The sequence below is a fragment of the Cetorhinus maximus genome, chromosome 23 (genome assembly GCF_964194155.1).
Source record: "Cetorhinus maximus chromosome 23, sCetMax3.hap1.1, whole genome shotgun sequence".
In the NCBI taxonomy this organism is placed as follows: domain Eukaryota; kingdom Metazoa; phylum Chordata; class Chondrichthyes; order Lamniformes; family Cetorhinidae; genus Cetorhinus; species Cetorhinus maximus.
Window position 1 is genome coordinate 6,212,158 of NC_135901.1, and position 22,540 is coordinate 6,234,697.

Below are 22,540 nucleotides of genomic sequence, written 5' to 3' on the forward strand. Positions count from 1 at the left end.
AGTCCATGTGGTGTCGGTACACCCACGGTGCTGTTAGGGAGGGAGTTCCAGGATTGTGACCCAGCAACAGTGAAGGAACGGCGATAAATTTCCAAGTCTGGATTTCCACCCTGGCTGGAGAGGCAGAACGGGGGCGGGGGCGGGGGCGGGGGGGTGGCGGGGTGGCGGGTGGGCGGGCCGGCGCAGCCTCAGGATAAAGGGTTGGCAATTTTGTACTGAGATGAGGAGAAACTTCTTCGCTCAGAGCATTGTGAACCATTGGAATTCCCTGCCCTAAAAAATTGTGGATGCTCAGTCGTTGAGTATATTCAAGACTGAGATTGATACGTTTTTGGATATTAAGGGATATGGGGATATGTCGGGTGAGGAAGTGGAGTAAGGTAGAAGATCAGCTACGATCTTATTGAATGGCGGAGCAGGCCCGAGGGGCTGAATATTCTCCTTCTGCTCCATGCTGGCCCCTTCTTGCCTAATAATCTATTGTCTGACTGATTAAACTTCGCCATTCAATAAAACCTTAGCAGTGCACTCAGCTGAATTGTACAGTGTCACACTAAACTCAGGAGCATCTCGGGGGATGAACAATTTGAACCATTTCTTTAAGTAACATTCGTGAATTGTTAAGTGCCAGGCAATGACAATTGCCAACAAGAGAGAATCTAACCATCTCCACTTGATGTTCAATGAAATTACCATCACTGAAACTCCCACTATCAACACCTGGGAGGTTACCATTGGCCAGAAACTGAACCGGACGAGCCATATAAAATACTATAGCTACAAGAGCTACAGACTGGGAATTCTGAGGTGAGTAACCCACCTCCTGACTTCCCAAAGCCATCTACAAGGCACAAGTCAGGAGTGCGATGAAATACTCTTCACTTGCCTGTATGAGTGTAGCTCCCACAACACACAAGAAGCTCGACACAATCCAGGACAAAGCAGCCCGCTTGATTGGCACCACATCCACAAACATTCACTCCCTCCACCACCGACGCACAGTGGCAGCAGTGTGCCCCATCTACAAGATGCACTGCAGCAGCTCACCATGGATCCTTTGACAGTACGTCCCAAACCTGCAACCTGCACCGCCACGAAGGACAAGGGCAGCAGATAAATGGGAACACCACCACCTGGAAGTTCTCCTCCACGTCACAAATTATCCTGACTTGGAAGTATATCGCCGTTCCTTCACTATCGCTGGAACTCCCTCCCTAACAGCACTGTGGGTGTACCTACGCCACAGGGACTGCAGCTGTTCAAACTCTTTCGAGTTATCAACAGTCACAGATTGCAACCCTTTCGAGTACAATCACAGTTCTGGGTTTTTCCGGGAGTGGGACATGAACCCACAACCCTCTGATTCAAAGGCGAGGGTGCTATGAACTGAGCCACAGCTGACACCAGAAGACAGCTCACCGCCACCTTCTCAAGGCGCGAATAGGAATGGGCAATAAATGAAAGAATGAACAAACAATTTTACAACAGGACAAACTATCTTTAAGTTTTAAAAAAAAGTTTTAAATTTTAACCATACCAATTCCTAGCCCTGTGTAAGCATGTTTAGAGCATGGGGGTATTAAATGTCATACATTGATAGAGACAACTAGAAGATGGCCAGTAATCATTGATCCATCCCAAAAATTTCTTAGTTCCACAGGAAGGTGGGTTGCATGGAGCACATCAAAGTTAACAAGCAATTCAGTCGAAGAGAATTAGCTGTTAAATGCCAATTGGAGAAGACTGGGCCTCAGTTTAATGTGTCATCCGAATGTCATCCCTCCGACAGGGCGGCGCTCCCTCAGTCCCGACCCTCCGACAGGGCGGCGCTCCCTCAGTCCCGACCCTCCGACAGGGCGGCGCTCCCTCAGTCCCGACCCTCCGACAGGGCGGCGCTCCCTCAGTCCCGACCCTCCGACAGGGCGGCGCTCCCTCAGTCCCGACCCTCCGACAGGGCGGCGCTCCCTCAGTCCCGACCCTCCGACAGGGCGGCGCTCCCTCAGTCCCGACCCTCCGACAGGGCGGCGCTCCCTCAGTCCCGACCCTCCGACAGGGCGGCGCTCCCTCAGTCCCGACCCTCCGACAGGGCGGCGCTCCCTCAGTCCCGACCCTCCGACAGGGCGGCGCTCCCTCAGTCCCGACCCTCCGACAGGGCGGCGCTCCCTCAGTCCCGACCCTCCGACAGGGCGGCGCTCCCTCAGTCCCGACCCTCCGACAGGGCGGCGCTCCCTCAGTCCCGACCCTCCGACAGGGCGGCGCTCCCTCAGTCCCGACCCTCCGACAGGGCGGCGCTCCCTCAGTCCCGACCCTCCGACAGGGCGGCGCTCCCTCAGTCCCGACCCTCCGACAGGGCGGCGCTCCCTCAGTCCCGACCCTCCGACAGGGCGGCGCTCCCTCAGTCCCGACCCTCCGACAGGGCGGCGCTCCCTCAGTCCCGACCCTCCGACAGGGCGGCGCTCCCTCAGTCCCGACCCTCCGACAGGGCGGCGCTCCCTCAGTCCCGACCCTCCGACAGGGCGGCGCTCCCTCAGTCCCGACCCTCCCTCAGTCCCGACCCTCCGACAGGGCGGCGCTCCCTCAGTCCCGACCCTCCCTCAGTCCCGACCCTCCGACAGGGCGGCGCTCCCTCAGTCCCGACCCTCCGACAGGGCGGCGCTCCCTCAGTCCCGACCCTCCCTCAGTCCCGACCCTCCGACAGGGCGGCGCTCCCTCAGTCCCGACCCTCCGACAGGGCGGCGCTCCCTCAGTCCCGACCCTCCGACAGGGCGGCGCTGCCTCAGTCCCGACCCTCCGACAGGGCGGCGCTGCCTCAGTCCCGACCCTCCGACAGGGCGGCGCTGCCTCAGTACTCACCCTCCCCACCCCTAACAGTGCAACACACCGTCAGTAATTCTTGCCTTCATTGCTGACCCTCTAAGAGGCAGCACTCCCTCTGTACTGACCTCCACTCCAAAACTGCAGCACTCTCTCAGTACTGACCCTCCAACAATGCAGCGCTCCTCATTTCTGCCCCTCTGACAGTGCAGCGCTCCTCAGTACTGAACCTCTGACAGTGCATATCATCCTCAGTGCTGACTCTCTGACAGTGCAGATCATCCTCAGTACTGACCCTCTGACAGAGCAGCACTCTCTCAGTACTGGCCCTCTGACAGGGCAGCCCACCCTCAATACTGCCACTGAGGAGTGTGAGACTTGATGTTGTGCTCATGTCTTTGGAATGGGACTACAAATCTACAACTTTTTGATTCGGGGGCGAGATTACTACCCCTTGCACCCTGACCACTATTTAACTGTCGTGTCCCAAGGGGGTGGCCATTTTACTTGACCATTATCATGTCTAAGTGGATGCAACATTTCACAGCTGGTTTCTGAGTCAAGTTAGTCACTTTGGATGCCACTTTGCTTCCATTAACCAATAATTGGCTCAATGAGATGGTGGAGATGTTACATAATAAATATTTTGAGAGGCGACAATGAGTCAATGGAAACTGGGCTGCACCTTTTACACATTGACATAGGTGCTTCAGTTAAGTAGTCAGAAGAGATCAATTAGCATTATATAAAAGCTGTGGGAGCATTTGGCAGAGTTGTATGATTGGGTGGTTAGTGAATGATGAACCTTCAGTTGAAGACAAACAGGAAATGTTGGGAGCAATCAGCTGGCTGGGCACTATCTTTGGTGAGAAACGAGAAAAGCAAGTTCTTTTATCAGAACTGAGTAAAGATAGAAATGGAATAGATTTTCAGCAAGTGGAGATGATTGTTTTCAAAATTGAAATGTAAGTGATTGAAGGATGAGCAGTTTTATGGTGTGGTGTCAAGGCAATTAGTTTTGGGATAAGTAAAGAAACAAAATGTGTCTATAGGTGTGAATGGCAGAATTTTTAAGAGCAGCTGTTGTCTGAGTGCTTAAAAAAAAAGTAAAAGTGAAACTGGCAAAGGAAACAAAATGGGGGCAGAGATTAGTCTGAAATTTTTGAACTTTAAAGGCTGTAGGCAATGTCTGATTTGACAGATGAAGTACTGTTCCTTGGGCTTCACTGGAAAAGTGGAGCAGGCTGAGGACAGGTTGGAGTGAGAACAAGGTAGAGAGTTAAAATGGCTGGTAACAGTTTTTGTGAACTAGTGAGGGGAACAATAGGTTTTTTCCTCATCTCTTGGTCATAGCACTGTTTTTCGCATGCTTGTTACTTCTGTGGTGAAGGAGGAACCCAAAGCTCTTGAAGCAACGTTCCCTTTGCGTTTTTGGAAATTTGAATTGCTGAGCAGCTCCTTGTCTGTCCTTCCACTAAACAAATTAGGGAGGCTTTGATTGTTTCCAGTGAGCTCAGCCAGAATTGTCCAAAACCATTAAAGTTTCTTAGTGAATGATCCATGGAATAACATGTCCGAGAGGAAGACGGCTATTTGTGTTGGTTTATTTGAAAGTGCTACCTTTTTTGTCCTGTAATTGTGACTGGTAGCGCAGAGCCGATCCTCCTTTTAATATGGCTAATGTTCGTTGGAGCTGTTGGCCTCCAGCGTAAACCAGGAAAACTGATTTGAAATTGAGATAGAAATGGTTATTGGGAGAGGGAAAGTGAATGTTTGGTGTCTGTAATTAATTTCCAGTCCCTTTTTAGCACGATGTAATCTCTCAGTTGAATGATGCTGTCTTGGTGGAGATATATGTTAAATCTAAATGTGCTAAGCACTGCAGTGATAGATTTAATCAGGCCATTGAGCAGCTTTGCACAATTAATTTGATTTGAAATGCTATTGATTTTCCTGACAAATAATGATACTCATTAATTTGAGTTTCTAGTCTAGAGTTCTGACTGAGTTGTAATGTTACATTATTTTACAACGAAAAATCTGACTTTGTTCTAAATTGGATATTCCGGCTTGTTTTTGACAATCACCCAATCATGTTCCCTAGTACTTAGCTTTTAGATGCTGACTGGGATCTTTAAACATATGAATGTGATTATAATAGGTTTCCACTTGTGGGGGAGACCAGATTTAGGGATCATCAATATAAGATTGTCACTAATAAATCCAGTGGGGAATTCATGAGGAACTTCTTCTCCCAGAGAGTGCGGGAGAATGTGGAACTCACTCCCACAGGGAGTGGTTGAGGTGAATAGTGTAGATGTATTTATCCATCTTCCCCCTTTAAATACATTAGGGAAATGGGAATAGAGAGGTATACTGAGTTAGGAGGAGGCTTGACAGGAGCATTACCACTGGCGTGGGCAGGAGGGGTTGTATTAGGTTTCCCTATGTTCCAAAGTAAATATTGATTGATATATTTTCTCTAGATTCTCAATGATAACTGGGATGAAGAGCTGTAGCTATAAGGATAAGCTGGGACTCTCTTGGAGAAAATAAGGCTGAGAAGAGACTAGATAAGAGAGATTCAAGATCCTGAGGGCTGTGGACAGGGTAAATAGTGAGAAACTGTTCCCACTCAAGAGAACATCAAGAACGAGAGGGCACAGATTCAAAATTTTTGTGGGAAAAGCAGTAAATGTGATTTGAGGAAAACTTTTTCACCCAGAGGGTGGTTGGAGTCTGGAACGAACTTCCTGAAGGGGTGGTGGAGGCAGGTTCAACCGAGCTATTCAAAGGGAAATTGGATTGCTCCCTGAAAAGTGTGCGAGGTTACAGGGAGAAGGCAGAGGAGTGGGGCTACGCAGAATGCTCTTTCAGAGAGCCAGTGCAGACACAACGGGCCAAGTTGCACTGTAAAGATACTTTTGGCATTCAATCATAGTATTTCTTGGATTGATGTGCAAATCAAAAGGTTGAATTTGAGTGTTTTGTTTATTCTACGCTGTCAGAATTGACTTCCCCTGGTCAGTGACCCTGATAGCCTGCTTGAGATCTTTTGAAGAAATGATTTACCCGCACACTAACATAGACAACTGGTCATAGAGGGCCCTGTGCCTTGAGATTGTCCTCTCTACATCCGAGTAGAAATGGGTTTGGTTGACTTCTTCCATATGGGACTTGCCTCCATTAGATGTAATTAATCCTGCATTTATTTACACTGCCATCCAGCTGAATGCTAGACCATGACGGTTGACCATCTGCAGGCTAAACAGTTTCTGCATTTGTACCGCACGGGGAGGCCATTCTTCCCACCCTGCATGTACTGACTCTTATCTGATTAGTTCCGCTCTTGCGGTGTTCCCTGTAGCCTTAAAGTTCCGCAAATAGGAATATTCATTTTAGAATCTGCTGCTGCCATCATTTCACAACGGTTTTTTAAAAAAAAAACTTTCTCGTGTTGCTACGGTTTTTTCAGCAGCCCCCGTTTAAAATCAAACTCTGCTGCCATTGAACGGTTTGTGATTTTTTTTGAGAACCTCATTGTCCGCTTAAGCTTCTCCATTCTCAGAACAATCCCAGCTTCTCCACGTTTTACCTGTACGAGGAAAAGCTGATGATACCATGGACTAGGAACACAGATTTTAGTTAAGAGACGGGGTGTGGGGCGGGGAGAGGGTGGAGGAGAAGTGTGAAGAACATTTTTATTTTTTAACACTGCGCGCGTGATGCTCGCGAGGGGTGGTGGAAGTAGGGGGGATGAATGATTTCAAAAGTAGTGGCATTTTTTTCCCCAAGCCTCAGTTTTGATGTGATCCAATTGTTATTAACCACTCCACAGCAAACTCGAGGGTAGAATCGGAGGAGTAGTTTATTTTACACATACAAAGAAAACACGTACCACACCTGCCACCCACTTTTACGTTCATACAAAAGAGGGATAAAGGAACAAGGACAGGGCAAAGACCACAGAAAATAAAAATTATTTCACTGGAATCCAGAATCAAAGGTCCAATGATGTTTTCCTTTCAGAGTCAGCAGCTTGAAGACTAATCCTGGATAATTCACTTTTCCAGTGCGCAGAACTTCTATGATGAGATGAATTAGTCCTGTAGGCGCTGGTGCAGTAAGTTCTGGTAGAAACAGTGCAGATGGGGGCTAGGGCCATTTAAACTTGGACAGAATCCTGGCTCTGCTGCCACTTGCTCTATGGAAGATCGCAATCTGCTTCGCAGCTCCACAAGGCAGGGTAACTGGTTCTCCCAGCTAGGATGGTGGGGAAATCGTGTGATATGACTCCCACTTCTCCACTTTGGTTCGGACAAAGGATTTATTTATATTCCTTAGTCTGGATTCTTGCTGGTTAATGTTTCAATCATTAATCATTTCCAAGAGGTTTTGGGGTCCTTTGAACTATCAGACTGGTCGTCTCTGTTGGCCAAGCCTTGGCCTTAGAAGTGTAATTGGTCTTTGTACAATTTCCTTGGATTTGATCTTTGCAGAATATGCAGGACTACAGGGGAATGGCACTAGCTGAATTGCTCAGTTGACAGATCGAATGGCCTCCTTGTGTGACAAATCTTGTTGTGTTTAGCAGACTAGCACGCAATAGATTAAAATCAGGCATCCATCTATACAAAGTGACCTGTCTGTTTCCTCAAGGCCTGAGAAAAAGGTGACTTCCCTCAGTTGGCCTTGAGTTAAATTTTTTAATTCATTCATGGGGCGTGGGTGTCAGAATTAACCGCATGTAGGCCAGACCAGGTAAGGACAACGGCAGATTTCCTTCCCGGAAGGGCATTAGTGAACCACTTGGGTTCGTGGCCGTCACTAGATTTTTAGTTCCAGATTTTTATGGCATTCTAATTCCACCATTTGCCATGACAGGATTTGAACCCGGGCCCTGTGATTTGAAGCATTGCCCTGTGTCTCCGGATTACTAGTGCCATCCATTATGTGGCACCTCCACTCCCTCTCTCCTCCCACGTGTTGTTTGTGGTTCTTAGAAACGGAAGGAGGACTCTTGGAGCTCATCGGTGTGTTCATTCTTTGTTCTACGCTGTAGATTAGATTCTAACTATGTTTCATTTTTCTCTCAGCTTACGAGCATGGATTTTGAAATTGCATGGATAATAGGAAGATTTTCAGATGCCATGAGCCGTGGCGGGATATCCGAAGTGGCATCTTTGGTGAAAGCTGAGAGGAGCAGATTGGAAAGCGTGACGGTTCATGTGGCGGTCACCGGGACCCCGAGAGTGGGGAAGTCTGCTTTCATTAATTCAGTCATGGGTTTCAAGGATGGCGAAGATGGCGCGGCACCCACCGGCCCCGCCCAACAGGTGACAAAGCCGGCGCCTTACAGCCGGCCGGGAAACCCCAGCTCCGTGTTCTGGGAGCTGCCTAGCGTTCCGGGACCCGGCCTCTCGTCGGGCAACTACCTGAAGACGGTGGACGTCGACAAGTACGTCGGCTTCTTCATCCTGTCATCGACGTGGTTCACGTGGGAGGTCGCAACCCTTGCCAGCGAGCTCAGGCGGCTTGGCAAGCAGTTCTACCTCATCCGCACCAAGATTGACTTGGGCCCTCCTGGCTACAGGGACAAGGAGTTCGTTGATGACGTCCTGAATGTTTTCACCGCCGACCACTTTGCAAACCTGAACATTGAATACGCGATTGCTCACTTCTTCTGTGTCTCCTGCCACCAGGTTGATAGGTTCGACTTTCTGGAATGCGTCCAGGCTCTGCAGAGAAATTCCTCTCCTCCACTCCAGAAACATGCCCTGCTGCTCTCCCTGCACTACTTGGCCAACAAGATGGAGCTGAAGGACTCTCTGAGGGAGTTCATTCCGGTGTCGGCGGTCTACAGCTGCCTCATCGACCCCATCCCGGTCGAGCAGCTACCTTACCAGGCCAATGTCCACTTTCTGTACAACGAGATCCGGCTTTACCGCGTCCTGTTGGGGCTGGACTACCCGGCCTTGAGCAAAAGGGCCAAGCTGATTCGCCAGCCGACCTTTGTCCTCTCGGATGAGATCCACACCACGATGGCGAAGATGCTGACGGAGAAGGGCGTCTCGGAGGAGCTGCTGAAGTGGACGAAGATAAACGTGTCGGTCCCCCACAGCTACGTGAAGTGGATTCCCTTCCTCGAGACCCTGCCTGGAGGGAAGCTGTCTGGGGCTTCCACCATCCGCTTGTTGGATACCATGCTGCAGAAGTTTACGGACGATGCCTGCCGTGTTCAGAGGAAAATGGAGGATGTACTGAAGGGTGAATAACATTGTTTGAGGCCCAACAATCTAATGGTGTTTGGTACACATGAAGGGAGAGGAAAGCTCAACTTCAGTATCAAAGGCCAACATTGGCATCCTCTGGTGGGTGAAGTGGCTTAATTCCCTATTTTCCTCCATAGTCTGCAATGTAACCTTGTTGCAGAGGCATTCCATGCTCTGCCAGTCCAAGATTGTTAATGCACAATGCATTCTCTTCAAGTACAAAACATAGCCATTTCATCCCAAGACCTTCCACAACTAACTAAACGAGATTGGCTTGCAGATGAAATTCTAATTGGCAGTCCACATGGGCATGGGCCAAAATTGAAGGCTAGGCATTACAAGACTCGTATTTCACTGCAGCTGGTAGCTACCATGCTAGCTGGGTGTGAGGTTTCGCCTAAGCACATTACTGCAACTCCAGCTGATGTCAATGCAACATATTGACTGACCCTCTTTGTCTGAATGAGCAACATAACCCAGATGTGTTTTCTTTTGTAAGTTTAACCTGTATTGTGCATCCAAGTGTTGACGCAATATTGGGGATCATTTCTTCTATCCTTCCCATGTTAAAAGTAGCAATAGCTCTTGTAGATGTTGTAATAGTAAACACCATCATTAAACAGCCAATGACCGTCTTTGGAAGCCCGAGTGTAGATTGAATTGCTGACTCTCCACTTTTAAAGGTGATGGGCGTGATATTTTTGACTTCAACCTGAGTCCAGTGTGGTTGTCGAGCAACACTTCAATTTTTAAAAAAAATTTAACCTTTGTTTCAAGCACATCAACACTAATTGAGCCCAATATTTTGGCAGAATGGCTGACTATTGACGGCACAGCTTTGTTTTCCTCTCCTCCCAACAGGAGGAGATTTTAGAGAATTGTCACTGCAGGGGGAATTGGTGGGTGAAAGGCCAGGATTCAAAGGAAATGCCAAGTGTGTGCAAAAGAAATGAAAGATGTGATTTCTGAGCAATGCAAGTAAACTCACTTTTTTTGCTGAAAATGTAAACAAAGCTGTTTCTTGTACAGATTACTGCTGAGTGAGTCTCATTTTATTTCACGAAAGGAATGCCAATGGGAGTGTCAAAATTCGCACAACTTAACGTTTCAGTCTATTTCCAATTGATAACTGAACTCACTACGGTTATTTGAGAAACTTCAGAATTTAAATAAAATTATTAATGTGCACAGTGACTGTTATCTGACTTTTCAAAGTAGCTTTAGTGAAGGGTTTAACTGCAGTTGACTTAAAAAAATTTTTTTTTAAAAACTTCAACATTTTGTTAACTGCTGCATGTAACCTGTTTGTCATCCACTTTTTCATTTTCCAGTTCTGTTCAAAAATTTCCTGTAAATACTGTTTTCATAAATGCATGTTTGTATGTGGGTCATCAAAGACTTTTGTATTGGAGCTGTCTGTCACCCGTGAGGAATTGATTTATTAAAATGAATAACTTATGCAATTTATCCTGGAGTCAGCTACCTTGGAATTTGTTTCTCTATGCTAACTGTGTAGTTCTGTTTCTGTAAAACTGGATTAGGTATACACACATTCCCAAACCCTGGATAACTTTAAAAGCAATTTTTGTTTTGATTTGCAGCATAGTGAAGCTATTTGGCCCATGTCTGTGCCAACTGGGATTGGTCCCTAGCCTTGTGGGTTACAGCATGACACGCAGATTTCCAAGTGCACTTTTTGGAGAAGTGGTGCCGTAGTGGTATTGTCACCAGGCTGGTATTCCAGAGACCCAGGATAATGCTCTGGGGCCCTAAGTTCAAATCCAAATGGTGAAATTTGAAGTCAATTTATAAAATAAAATAGACCCCATGTCTGACCATTTTTCTTGTTGTAAAATCCCATCCGGTTCACTGACCTTCAGATGTCCTTATCTGGCCTACATGTGACTCCAGATGCACAGCAACGTGGTTGACTCTTAATGTCTGAACAAGGTCAGTTAGGGATGGGCGATAAATGCTGACAAGGCCAGCGATGTCCACATCCAATAAATGTGTATAAGGTTGCTGCCTGTACCCCATCACATGAATTTCTAAAAATTCATTCATGGGATGTGGGCTATGCGGGCTGGGCCAGCATTTATTACCCATCCCTAGTCGCCCTTGAGGGTGGTAGTGAGCTGCCTCAAACAGCTGCAGTACATGTGGTACAGATACACTCACAGCGCTGTTAGGGAGGGAGTTCCAGGAGTTTTACCCAATGACAGTGAAGGAATGGCTGATATATTTCCAACTCGGGATGGTGAGTGACAATGATGGGCACTTCCAGGTGGTAGTATTCCCATGTGTCTGCTGCCCTTGTCCTTCTAGGTGGTGGTGGTTGTGGGTTTGGAAGGTGCTTTGAAGGGGAATTGGTGAATTCCTGCAGTGCGTCTTGTAGATGGTACATATTGCTGCTACTGTCAGTGGTGGAGGGAGTGAATGTTTGTGGATGGGGTGCCAATCAAGCGGGGCTGCTTTGTCCTGGATGGTGTCGAGCTTCTTGAGTGTTGTGGGAGCTGCACTCATCCAGACAAGTGGAGTATTCCATCACACTCCTGACTTGTGCTTTGCAGATGGTGGACAAGCTTTGGAGTCAGGATATGAGTTACTTGTCACATGGTTCCTGGCCTCTGACCTCTCGTAGCCACAATATTTATATGGATAGTTCCGTTTCTATGCCCATCTAATCCTTCTGCCAATGACATTATATTTGTCTCCTGGTTGTTGAAGGACACCAACATTCCCCTTGGTGAGGTCAATCTGTGGGCAATGGTGGGCAGGTAGCAAATGATCCATTCAGAGGGGTGTCTTCACTTGGTGTACCTTTCTCTTTGAAGGCCAAGTGACAGGTTCTGTCTCAGGCATTGCACCATGAAGCTGCCAAGTGACATTGGGGATTGTTGCCACTGGCCATTTGTGGCATAGCATGCCAACCTAAAAGAATTGACTTCCAGGTGCAATTGTCGATGGTTAGGGCCTTCGTGTCATGGCTACAATTATCCCTGAACCATTGCTTTTGTTGTCCACTAGTAATTTGGGTCCATGTACCTTGCTACATGGAAGGTCCTTGGGAGTGTGGCCATCTTCCATTGTTATAACCACAGCCGGTGTTAATTGCTGAGCAAACCAAATCTCAGGGAAACTTGTCTTATGGACGATACCCTTTGTTTTGTATTCTGAAAACAAGGCGATGTACCGATCTTAGTAAGAAGTCCAGTAATGCTTTTACTTTTATTTCTTAAAATCCCAAAAGTTTTATTAGCAACAATAAAAGGAAACGTAAACACACACGATTAGTTACACCATTAATGTTAGTTTTTAAAAAACATGCCCCAAAAAAAGGAAAATTCTACTTGGTCAATCCTACATGTAAACACCTCCCAGGCAACACCTCCCGGGCAACAGTCCCTTTATAGATGGTTAACTATAAAATCCAGTAATATTACACAAGGTGAAGTGTTGTAGCTTTAATAAAGGCATAGCACATGACCTCTAACCTCTTCCACTCTACGTTGGAATCCACTTCAGAATAAAACTGCTTGTTGCAGCCCAGGACTTACTAATGGCCGGTTCAAATGGCAAGCTCTCCGGGCCCAGAGCTCCAGCTATCTCTAATCCTAAACTCTTTCCCCTTCCATCCCAGTTCCACTGTTCTCACACCTTTGAAACTCAAATCCTTCCACATATAAAATCTTTTTCTGTTTCTGTCTTGTCTTTGCTTTTTGGGTCAATAAAATATCGTCACCCCACTACTCTACCTATGGAACTCCCTGCGAAATGTAAAGATGTTTTTTGGTACCTCTGACTCCCCTTTGATATTCAAACAAACTCTCAACTTCTCTAAAAATGCAAATTTTAGATCTAACCTAGTTACTTGTACCTCAAGCTTAACACCCCTATCCTTTACATCTTTCAAAACCTCAAGACAACCTGACTCCAATTAATCTCCTGCACGCGCACGTATCAACACAATTAGGCAGTCCTCTCAAATACAGAGCTCCTTGAGGAAATGGGTACTTCATATCCACTCTGCATCATGGCCCTCTCCATTATAGATAAAATGCCTAACTTTGTACACCACTTACATTCTATTCCTTGGTCTCCTCTGTTCCAAAGAAAGCGAAATTAGCAACATTTCCTTCGGGGAAGCCCCTTTGGCAGGGCCAGATTTAAGGTGAGATCGCAGCCAATAAATTGTGTTCCGTTTTAGAAGGGAAGCCTGCGAGTTTGAAGTGGGCCTGGAGGATTCTGACGACTAAACCTCAAATTTTTGCATATTGGCGAGCAAAGAATATCATTACCAAGTTGATGAGTCCCTCTGGGTCGCGTCTATGCTAGCAGAATGATTTAATATGCTACAGCATCAGCACATTTGGCATCTTGACTTCCCAAAGTATGGTGTGTTTGGGGGGAAAAAATCTGAAAAATGAGTCTCCAATGTCCAACCACCTCTATGCAGAATCCCTCAAAAGCATAATTATGTGTAATCATTCCTGCCGTTTATTTTTTAAACTAGAAAAGCCATCCAACACCAGCTTCCTCTTCCCAAGCCAATATGCCCAGTGGTGAGGCGCAAATCACTCCAAACCCACTCTGGTGCGCAGGACAGTTCTTTCATATGCCTGATACCAGACTCTGGAAGCAACTGCTGTACTCAGAACTCAGTGGAGGCAGGAGACGCTTCAGTGACGCTTCTCCTCACCGCCCCCCTCCCCCGCATCCCCCGCCCCAAGTAACACCGACTCATGGGAGTCCCTGGCTTGTGACCGACCAAAATGGATGGAGGAGTTTCTTTTGTGAAGGTGAAGCCCAGGCGTCCGAAAGAGCGCGCAAACCCGCAGAGGAGCCATCTGCCCCACCCTTCAAGCTCCAGCTGCCGCTGCATGTGGAACAGTCTGAGATCGTACGCTGGGCTTCTCAGCCACCATAGAACCCACTGGACTGGAGTGGAAGTAAGTCATTCTCGACCCTGAAGGGCTGCCCAAGTAGGAGATGTTAAATCACTGCACAAATAATCACCTTTCAAAATATTAAACAGGAATTTTATCCAAATAAACTTATTAAAATGTTCCCCTCCAGCATTTCATTTAAATAGTTTTGAAAAGTAATGCACACACTGATAAGGGTTGAAACTCTTTCGAGTCTGATAAGGGTTGAACCAGAACATTCAGTGACTCGTCTATCTCAGTGCCATTATATTCCAGCTACCAAGGAGCCTTTGATATATATTTAGACAGTGAAAATACAGCTGTAAGTGTATGGATATTGAGTCTTAAACTCAAAGTGCTGGAAGAGGTTGAGACCTTTTGAATGGAAACTCCGATGGGGAATTCGGGAGAAACTTCATTTCCCAGCGAGTGGTGAGAATGTGGAAATCGCTACCACAGGGAGGGGTTGAGGTGGATAGCATAGATATGTTTAAAGGGAAGTTGGAGCGACATTAGAGAGAAAGGAACAGAAGGATGTGGTAAGGGGGTGGGAGAAGGCTCATGTGGATCAGAAATACTGGCATGCAGCAGATGGGCCGAATGGTCTGTTTCTGTGCTGCTGTCGTGTAGAAAAGTCGGCCCTTTCAAATAAAAACCCTATGGATAAATTTAATCATGTGAAATGCGTAATTTTTTTAAAGCCTCAATTTGTATGCTAGAAGTTTTAATGAGTTGAAAAAGCAAATGGAAATTTGTGTAGAAAGTTTTTGGATATATGTAGGAAAAGAGACTTTAACATTTTGTTCAATAGTAGGGTATAAGGCCACAGATGATGGTCAATGAGCCATTACCACTTAGAAGGGAGGCCATTTGGCCCATTGGGTCCATGCTGGTCCTCTGTAGAGCAATCCAGTCAGTCCCATTCCCTCCACTCTATCCCCGTACCCCTGCAAGTTTATTTCCATCAGGTTTACACCCAATTTCCTTTTGAAATCATTCATCATCTCTGCTTCCACCACCCTCGTGGGCAGCGAGTTCATTACCACTCGCTATGTAAAAAAGTTCTTCCTCACATCTCCCTCGCATCCCCTGTGCAAAACCTCAAATCTGTGTCTCCTGTACCTCGCTAATGGGAACAGCTTTACTTTGTCTACTTTATCTAAACCTGCCCTAATCTTATTCACCTCTAACAGTGGAGATGTTAACATTTTCCCCCATAGGAAATATTGACATGATTGGAACATTAGAACATAAGAAATAGGAACAGGAGTTGACCGTTCAGCCCCTCGAGCCTGCTCCGCCATTCAATAAGATCATGACTGATCCTCTTGTGTTTCGATTTCCACATCCCCATCTAACCCCGGCAACCTTTGATTCCCTTGCCTCACAAGAATCTGTCCACCTCCTCCTTAAAAATATTCAATTACTCCGGCTCCACCATCTTCTGAGGAAGAGAATTCGAAAGTCGCACTACCCTCTGAGAGAGAAAAAATTCTCCTCATCTCTGTCCTAAAAGGGCGACCTCTAATTTTAAAACAGTGCCCCCTAGTTCTGGACTCACCCATAAGAGGAAACATCCTTTCGACATTCACCTTGTCAAGGCCGTTCGGGATCTTCTATACACTTCAATCAAATCACCCTGATTTTTGAATACAAAGCCTGACTGTATACCCAGCATGGCTTGTTGGCTAGCAGCCTGGCCGCAGGGTCAGAGGTTGTGGATTCAAGGCCCAGTCCAGTGACTCGAGCCAACAAGCAGAGCTGACACTCCTGATGCAGTACTGAGGGAATGTTGAACTGTCGCATGAGGCTTTCAACTGAGGGCCCCCCATCTGCCCTCTCGGGTGGATGTAAAGGATCGCAAGGGTACTATTCCGAAGAAGTGCAGGGGAATTCTCCTTACTGTGCCATGAGCATTTATCTCTTATTCAATGACATTCAAAAAAGCAAGCAATCGCGTTGGTAACCCTACAATGCCACAGTGCTTACACTTCAAAAGTACTTCAATGACTTGTAAAGCACTTTGGCATGTCATGAAAGGTGCTTTATAAAGGCATCATATCTACCAAATTGTTTAGAATAGATGAGTTGTTTATTGCTGAGGAGACATGCTGCGAATATTTTTGTCTTGCACTTAGCAGATTGGTCAAGGTGTTACTTTGGACAATGCACCAAGGGAACTGTTTCGCCCCCAGGCTTTTGTTTAATTCAAAAAAAGGCGCAATGCCTGGACATGTTCCTTTTGCCTACAGAGGACAGGTTCCTGTTTCAGAATATATGTTGCTTCTGCTAAATCTTCTTGATCGGAACTCGTGTCCCCTGAGCGTTAGCCTGGACCGCTGGATTACTAGCCCAGTGACAGTACCACTACACCGTCATCTCCCCTGAAACTCTTTGGGCTACATTTAAGTTTTTAGTGGGTGGTTGCACTTCAAGAAAGTTTAGTGACTCTTGATGGCCTGTGTTGACAACTCTTGTTTGGACATGGAGGTAATTATTTGGCCTTGATCAACCATTCTGGCGTTGACCGATGATTAACTTGCCTTCGATATTTCCTCCCAATTTTTCAGCAATTAGATGAGGTTATGTTCTTTTTTAGCCATCTTAATGCCTTTTAAGGAAATATGTCCTCTTTTTCAATCCTCTTAATGCTTCTTAAGAAGATATTTTCCCTTTTTCCGTATCTTAATGCTTTTTAAAGAAGATATTTTCCTTTGTTCAATTATCTTAATGCCTTTTGAGAAATGCTCTCTTTTTCAGTCATCTTAATGCCTTATAATATGCCGCCTCCATGCATTTGAGGAGATATTTGATCATCTTAATGCCTTTTAAGAAGCTTTTCAAAATTCTCCAGATTTTGGGAAGGTTCCATTAGATAGGCATATAGCAAATGTGATTCCTTTATTCAAGAAGGGAGGGAGACAGGAAACAGGAAACTACAGGCTCGTTAGCTTAACATCTGTCATAGGGAAAATGTTAGAAGCTATTATTAAAGATGTTATAGCAAGGCATTTAGAAAAACTCAAAGCAATCAGGCAGAGTCAACATGGTGTTTTGAAAGGGGAATCATGTTTAACCAATTTATTGGCGTTCTTTGAAGGAGCCACATGTGCTATGGATAAAGGGGAACCAGTAGATGTACTGTACTTAGATTTTCAGATGGCATTTGATAAAGTGCCACACAAACGGTATTGTGGAAAATAAAAGCTCATAGGTGTAGGGATGTATTGGCATGGATAGAAGATTGGCTGGCTAACAGGAAACAGAGGGTAGCCATAAATGGATCTTTCTCTGGTTGGCAGGATGTGACGAGTGGTGTACCGCAAGGATCAATGCTGGGACCTCAACTATTTACAATTTATGTAAATGACTTGGATGAAGGGGCAGATGGTTTGGTGGCTATATTTGCTGCCGACACAAAGATAGGTAGGAAAGTAAGCTGTGAAGAGGACATAAAGAGGTAGACATAGATAGGTTAAGTGAGTGGACAAAGACCAGGCAAATGGAGTACAATGTGGGCAAATGTGAAATTGTCCATTTTGGCAGGAAGAATAAAAAAGAAGCATATTATCTAAATGGTGAGAGATTGAAGAGATCTAAGATTCTGGATGATCTGGGTGTCCTAGTGCATGAATCACAAAAGGTTAGTATGCAGTAATTAGGAAAGCTAATAGAATGTAATAGTTTATGCGAGGTGAATTGAATACAAAAGTAGGGAGGTTATGCTTCAGTTGTACAAGGCACTGGTGAGACCACACCTGGAGAACTGTGTACAGTATTGGTCACCTTATTTAGGGAAGGTTGTAAGTGCGTTGGAAGCAGCTCAGTGAAGGTTTACTAGACTAATACCAGGAATGGGTGGGTGTCTTATGAGGAAACATTGGATAGGTTAGGTTTGTATCCGCTGGAGTTTAGAAGAGTAATAGGTGACTTGATCGAAACATTTATGATCCTGAGGGGTGAGTGGATGTGGAGAGGCTGTTTTCTCTTGTGGGAGAATCTAGACTAGGGGTCACTATTTAAAAATAAGGGGTCACTCATTTAAGACAGAGATGAGGAGAAAATTTTTCTCTCGGAGGGTGGTGGGTCATGAAACTCTCTTACTTGAAAGGGGGAGGAAGCAAGGTCTTTTAATCTTTTTAAGGCAGAGCTACATAGATTCTTGATTGACAAGGGGGTGACAGGTTATCAGGGGTAGGAGGAGGTTGCAATCAGATCAGCCATGATTTTATTGAATGGCGGAGCAGACTCGAAGGGTCTTTTGGCCTACTCCTTCTCCTAGTTCATATGTTTGTTTATGTCCTCATTTTGGTTATCTTAATGCATTTAAGAAGTTATGTTCTCTTTTTCAGTCATCTTAATGCCTTCTGAGAAGACATGTTCTGTATCTTAATGCATTTTAGAACATTTGTCCTCTTTTCCAGTCATTTGGGAAGATGTGTTCTATTTATCAATCATCTTAATGCCGTTTGAGAAAATATGTCCTTTTTAGTCATCTCATGGCCTTTTAAGAAGATGTGCTCTCCTTTTGCGAATGCCTTTTAAGATGTTCTCTTTTTCAGTCATCTTAATGTCTTCATCTTCATGTCTTTTGAGAAGATAGGTCCCCATATCCTTCAACATGTTAATGCCTTTTTGCGACGCATTTTTGGGGAAAGGGGCTTGTAATGGCTGGAGGGGCCGAATAACCACCCCAACCACGTGGTCCTCATTTTGAATTCCGACCGTTGGCGGGAAAGCTCGAGCCGCCCGCCGCCCGCCGCCCGCGCGGGGTCTGGAGGTGGTGGGGAGCTGATTGGACGGCGGGCCGCCGCCGCGCGATGGGCGATGCAGAAGCGCCCGCCGTGATTGGACGCGGGGGCGTGGCGATGGCTGTCCCTGCCCCCTCCCTGCGGCCGCCCCGATATTTAAGCCGTTGGATGGAGGGGGAAGCGACACCATTTGAGGATGTGAGGTGGAGGGGCTGGTCATGGAATAAAGTAGAAATAAAACATTATAAGAGGGAACACTGTTTTTGAAATAAGGTTACTCTAAACAGGAGAGGCTCCCCTTTGTTTTAAAAAGTGAAATAAAAGGCAGCCAGGACCTCATTGGGATGCCAGTTTAGGCAGGGTCAAAGGTCGCCCAAACATTGGCCAACTAATGTGGCTCTGACTGCATGTCAGAACTGTTGGACTTAAATGAAAAGTTTCCCTCTTAAGAGGGAAGATAGGCTTTAAGAGATAGGAGAGGTTGCGACATAGTCCTAGAGCAAGTCAGTGAAGCGTATCAGGTTGGAGGTAGGCAAGTGACCAGTGGCAGGCTGAAGAGTTGAAATAAGGCAGTAAAGGGTCTCAGAGCACCAAAGGTCCAGGTAAGACGAAATGGCAGGAATTACGTGCACACACACACCATCATTATCATCATCACACCATCATCATTGCATGTGGGCAAAAGGGAGAACGGCGCCAATTTCACTTGGGATTCGCCGAGTGCCCCTCGCTCAAACGGAGCCAGGGCGACGCCCCGGAGCGAATTGCTTTGGCGTTGCACCCTTCAGCCACCTTGCCGAGCCCTGGCCAATGTTGACGCGTGGGAGGATTTGGGTGCCCCACACCCGAAACGCTGCAAGCTGCCCCGCTGGCGGCAGCAAGCAATAAAGGGCGGCGAATGGCATGTCGGCTCTCCCCTTGCGAGGGAGGTGCTGTTTTAAGAGTAAGGAAGTTTTGCCCCCATTATACAAGGCCTTGGCGAGACCACGCCTGGAGCACATGTGCACAAGTTTCAGTCTCCTTAGCTAAGGAGACTTGCCTTTGGTGGGGATGCAGTGAGGGTTCAAGAGACTGATCCCTGGGATGCTGGCATGGGGGTGAAGCGCAGAATGGCCTCCTTACTCATTCCGTGAATCCCTACGAGAGGGCGGACCTACGAGGTGAGATTGAAGTAGGGGAGCCTGTTACCGCTGGAGTTTGGAAGAATGGGAGGTGATCTGATTGAAACTTTGAACATTCTTCGAGGGTTTGACGGGGTCGGTGCCGACAGACTATTTCCCTCCTGCGGCTGTAAAGTCTAGAATGGGGGGCGGCGGGAGCGTCACATTCTCAGGGTGAGGGGTCGTCGATTTTGGACTGAGATGAGGGGAAATTCCTTCACTCGGAGGGTTGTGAATCTTTGGAATTCTAACCCCCCCCCACCCCTCCCCGAGAGCTGTGGATGCTCCGTCACTAAGTCTATTCAAGTCTGAGACTGATAGGATTTTGGGCGCGAAGGGATAGGGCAGGAAGGTGGAGTCGAGGCAGAAGATCAGCCGCCATCCTAATGAATGGGGAATGGGGGAGGGGGGCAGGCCCGAGGAGCTGAATGGCCTCTCCCTGTGCTGCCGAATGGCCTGTTTCTGTGCCCTATATCCTGTGTGGTTTCCGACAAGTGCCCCAGTTCCTTCTGCTAACACCCCTCATGCGAAAAACCGACAGATTTGTAATAGCAGGCAGACCTTTAAACAGTGAATAAAAACGGGGCTCATGAAATAATTCATTATTTAGGAAGTAAATAGGAAGGGAATCCCCCGTTTAAAAATCGTACCATTGTAACTTATATTGACTTTCATCATTCTCTCAACCAAAATACAGCCGCTGACTCCCTCCCAAACCGGAGCTCAAATTCAGTGGTATTGTGGTCACCCTTTGCAATGCAGTCATTGACTGTTGGATGATTAACAAACCCGCCCCCCCCCCCCCCCCCCCCCCACGCCCCGGTTGTCCCTCCTCTCTAACTCTCGCCTGGCCTGTTCCCGAGCCAGTTTGAAAATATACTGTTCTAGAAAAACTGTCCTGGCTGTGTTCTAGAAATTTGAGACCGCGAGTAGAGTGCTGGTGTAGTGTTGTGGGTTTAAACTGCCCACCCGTGTATGTGACGGTGATGAGGAAAGCTCGCAGGTGGCTCCTGAATTATTTCATGAGCCCCATTTTTATTCACTACTGTTTAAATCTCTGCCTACTCTTACAAATGTGTTGGCTTTTGGCATGAAGGATGTTAGCAGAAGGAACTGAGACACTGATCGGAAACTACACAGGATTATACAGCACAGAAACAGACCAGTCGGCCCAACCAGCCCATGCTGCTGTTTATGCTCGACTCGAACCTCCTCCGATATTCCTCATCCAAATCTTTCATTGTAACCCCTCTATTCCTTTCTCCCTCATGTGTTCATCCAGCTTCCCCCTTAAATACATCTACACTATTCACCTCAACCACTCCCTGTGGGAATGAGTTCCACATTCTCTCCCACTCTCTGGGTAAAGGAGTTTCTCCTGAATTTCCCATTGGATTTCTTGGTGACTGTCTTATATTGACAGCCTCTGGTTCTGCACTTCCCCACAAGAGGAAACGTTCTCTCTGTATCCACTCTTATCGAAACCTTTCATCATTTTAAAGACTTCTACTAGGTCACCCCTCAGCCTTCCAATTTTTCCAAAAGAGACCCAGCCTGCCAACCCCTGCCTGATATATATACCCACGCATTTCTGTGATCACCCTTGTAAATCTTCCCTGCGCCCTCTCCAGTGCCCCTGTATCCTTTTTATAATATGGTGAACAGTTCTGCACACAGTACCGTAAGTCTGGTCTAATCTCGGTTTGGTGCTGGTTCAGCAGAACTTCCCTACTTTTCAATTCTAGCCCTCTAGAGATAAAGCCTGGTGTTTGTTTGCTTATTTCTACGGCCTCGCTAACCTGTGGCACGGTTTTCAATGATTGACGTATTCGTAACCGAGACCCCTTTGTTCCTCTACTACACCTAGACTACCATCTTCCAAGTAATTCGTGACCTCTCTGTTCTTCCCACTGAAATGAATTACCTCACATTTATCTGTGCTGAACTTTATTTGCCAATTATTTTCCCATCCTGCAAGTTTGTTGCTGTCCTCCTGTAATTTGTTGCAGCCCTCCTCACTCTTTCCCCCAGCACCCCCTGCCAATTTGGCGTCAGAGGCAAATTTAGAGAATGCATTGTGAAACTATTCCGATACTCCCGAGACTGATACAGTGCCGGATATAGCAGAATATATATATTTCTGCTATTCCCTAAGACCTGCCCCAGTTTCAGTAGTATAATGCAGTCTTCCCTAGTTGAATATCTGATGAGAGATTGATCGCCTCCAAGCTTTTATTCTCATTCACGGGACTTGGGCACCGCTGGCAAAGTTAGGATTGAATGCCCTTCCCTAAATTGCTCCTTGAGAAAGTGGTGGCGAGCTGCTGCCTTGAGTATAACTGAGAGGCTTGCTAGGCCATTTCAGAGGGCAGTTAGGAGTCAACCATATTGTTGGGGCCTGGAGTCACACGTGGGCCAGACCAGGTAAGGTTGGCAGATTTCCTTCCCTAAAGGACATTAGTGACCCAGATGGGTTTTTACAACAATCAGATAGTCTCATGGTCACTGTCACTGAGACTAGCTTTCAATTCCAGATTTATTTAATGAACTGAATTTAAATTCCCTCATGCCATGTAAAGATCCAAACACACATCCAGGCCTCTGGATTGCTAGCCTAA

The 22,540-nt window shown here is 46.6% G+C and overlaps 2 protein-coding genes across 2 annotated transcripts in view; both read left to right on the forward strand.

Annotated features, from left to right (window-relative positions):
- The window catches only part of LOC144698213 (uncharacterized), a 352,133-nt gene that overhangs the window by 201,673 nt on the left and 127,920 nt on the right, over window positions 1-22,540 (forward strand). The window lies entirely within an intron of this gene.
- Window positions 7,920-9,089, forward strand: LOC144697744 (interferon-inducible GTPase 5-like). Its single transcript, XM_078569751.1, has one exon. It carries the CDS (start codon window positions 7,920-7,922, stop codon window positions 9,087-9,089), a length of 1,170 nt encoding a protein of 389 aa, XP_078425877.1.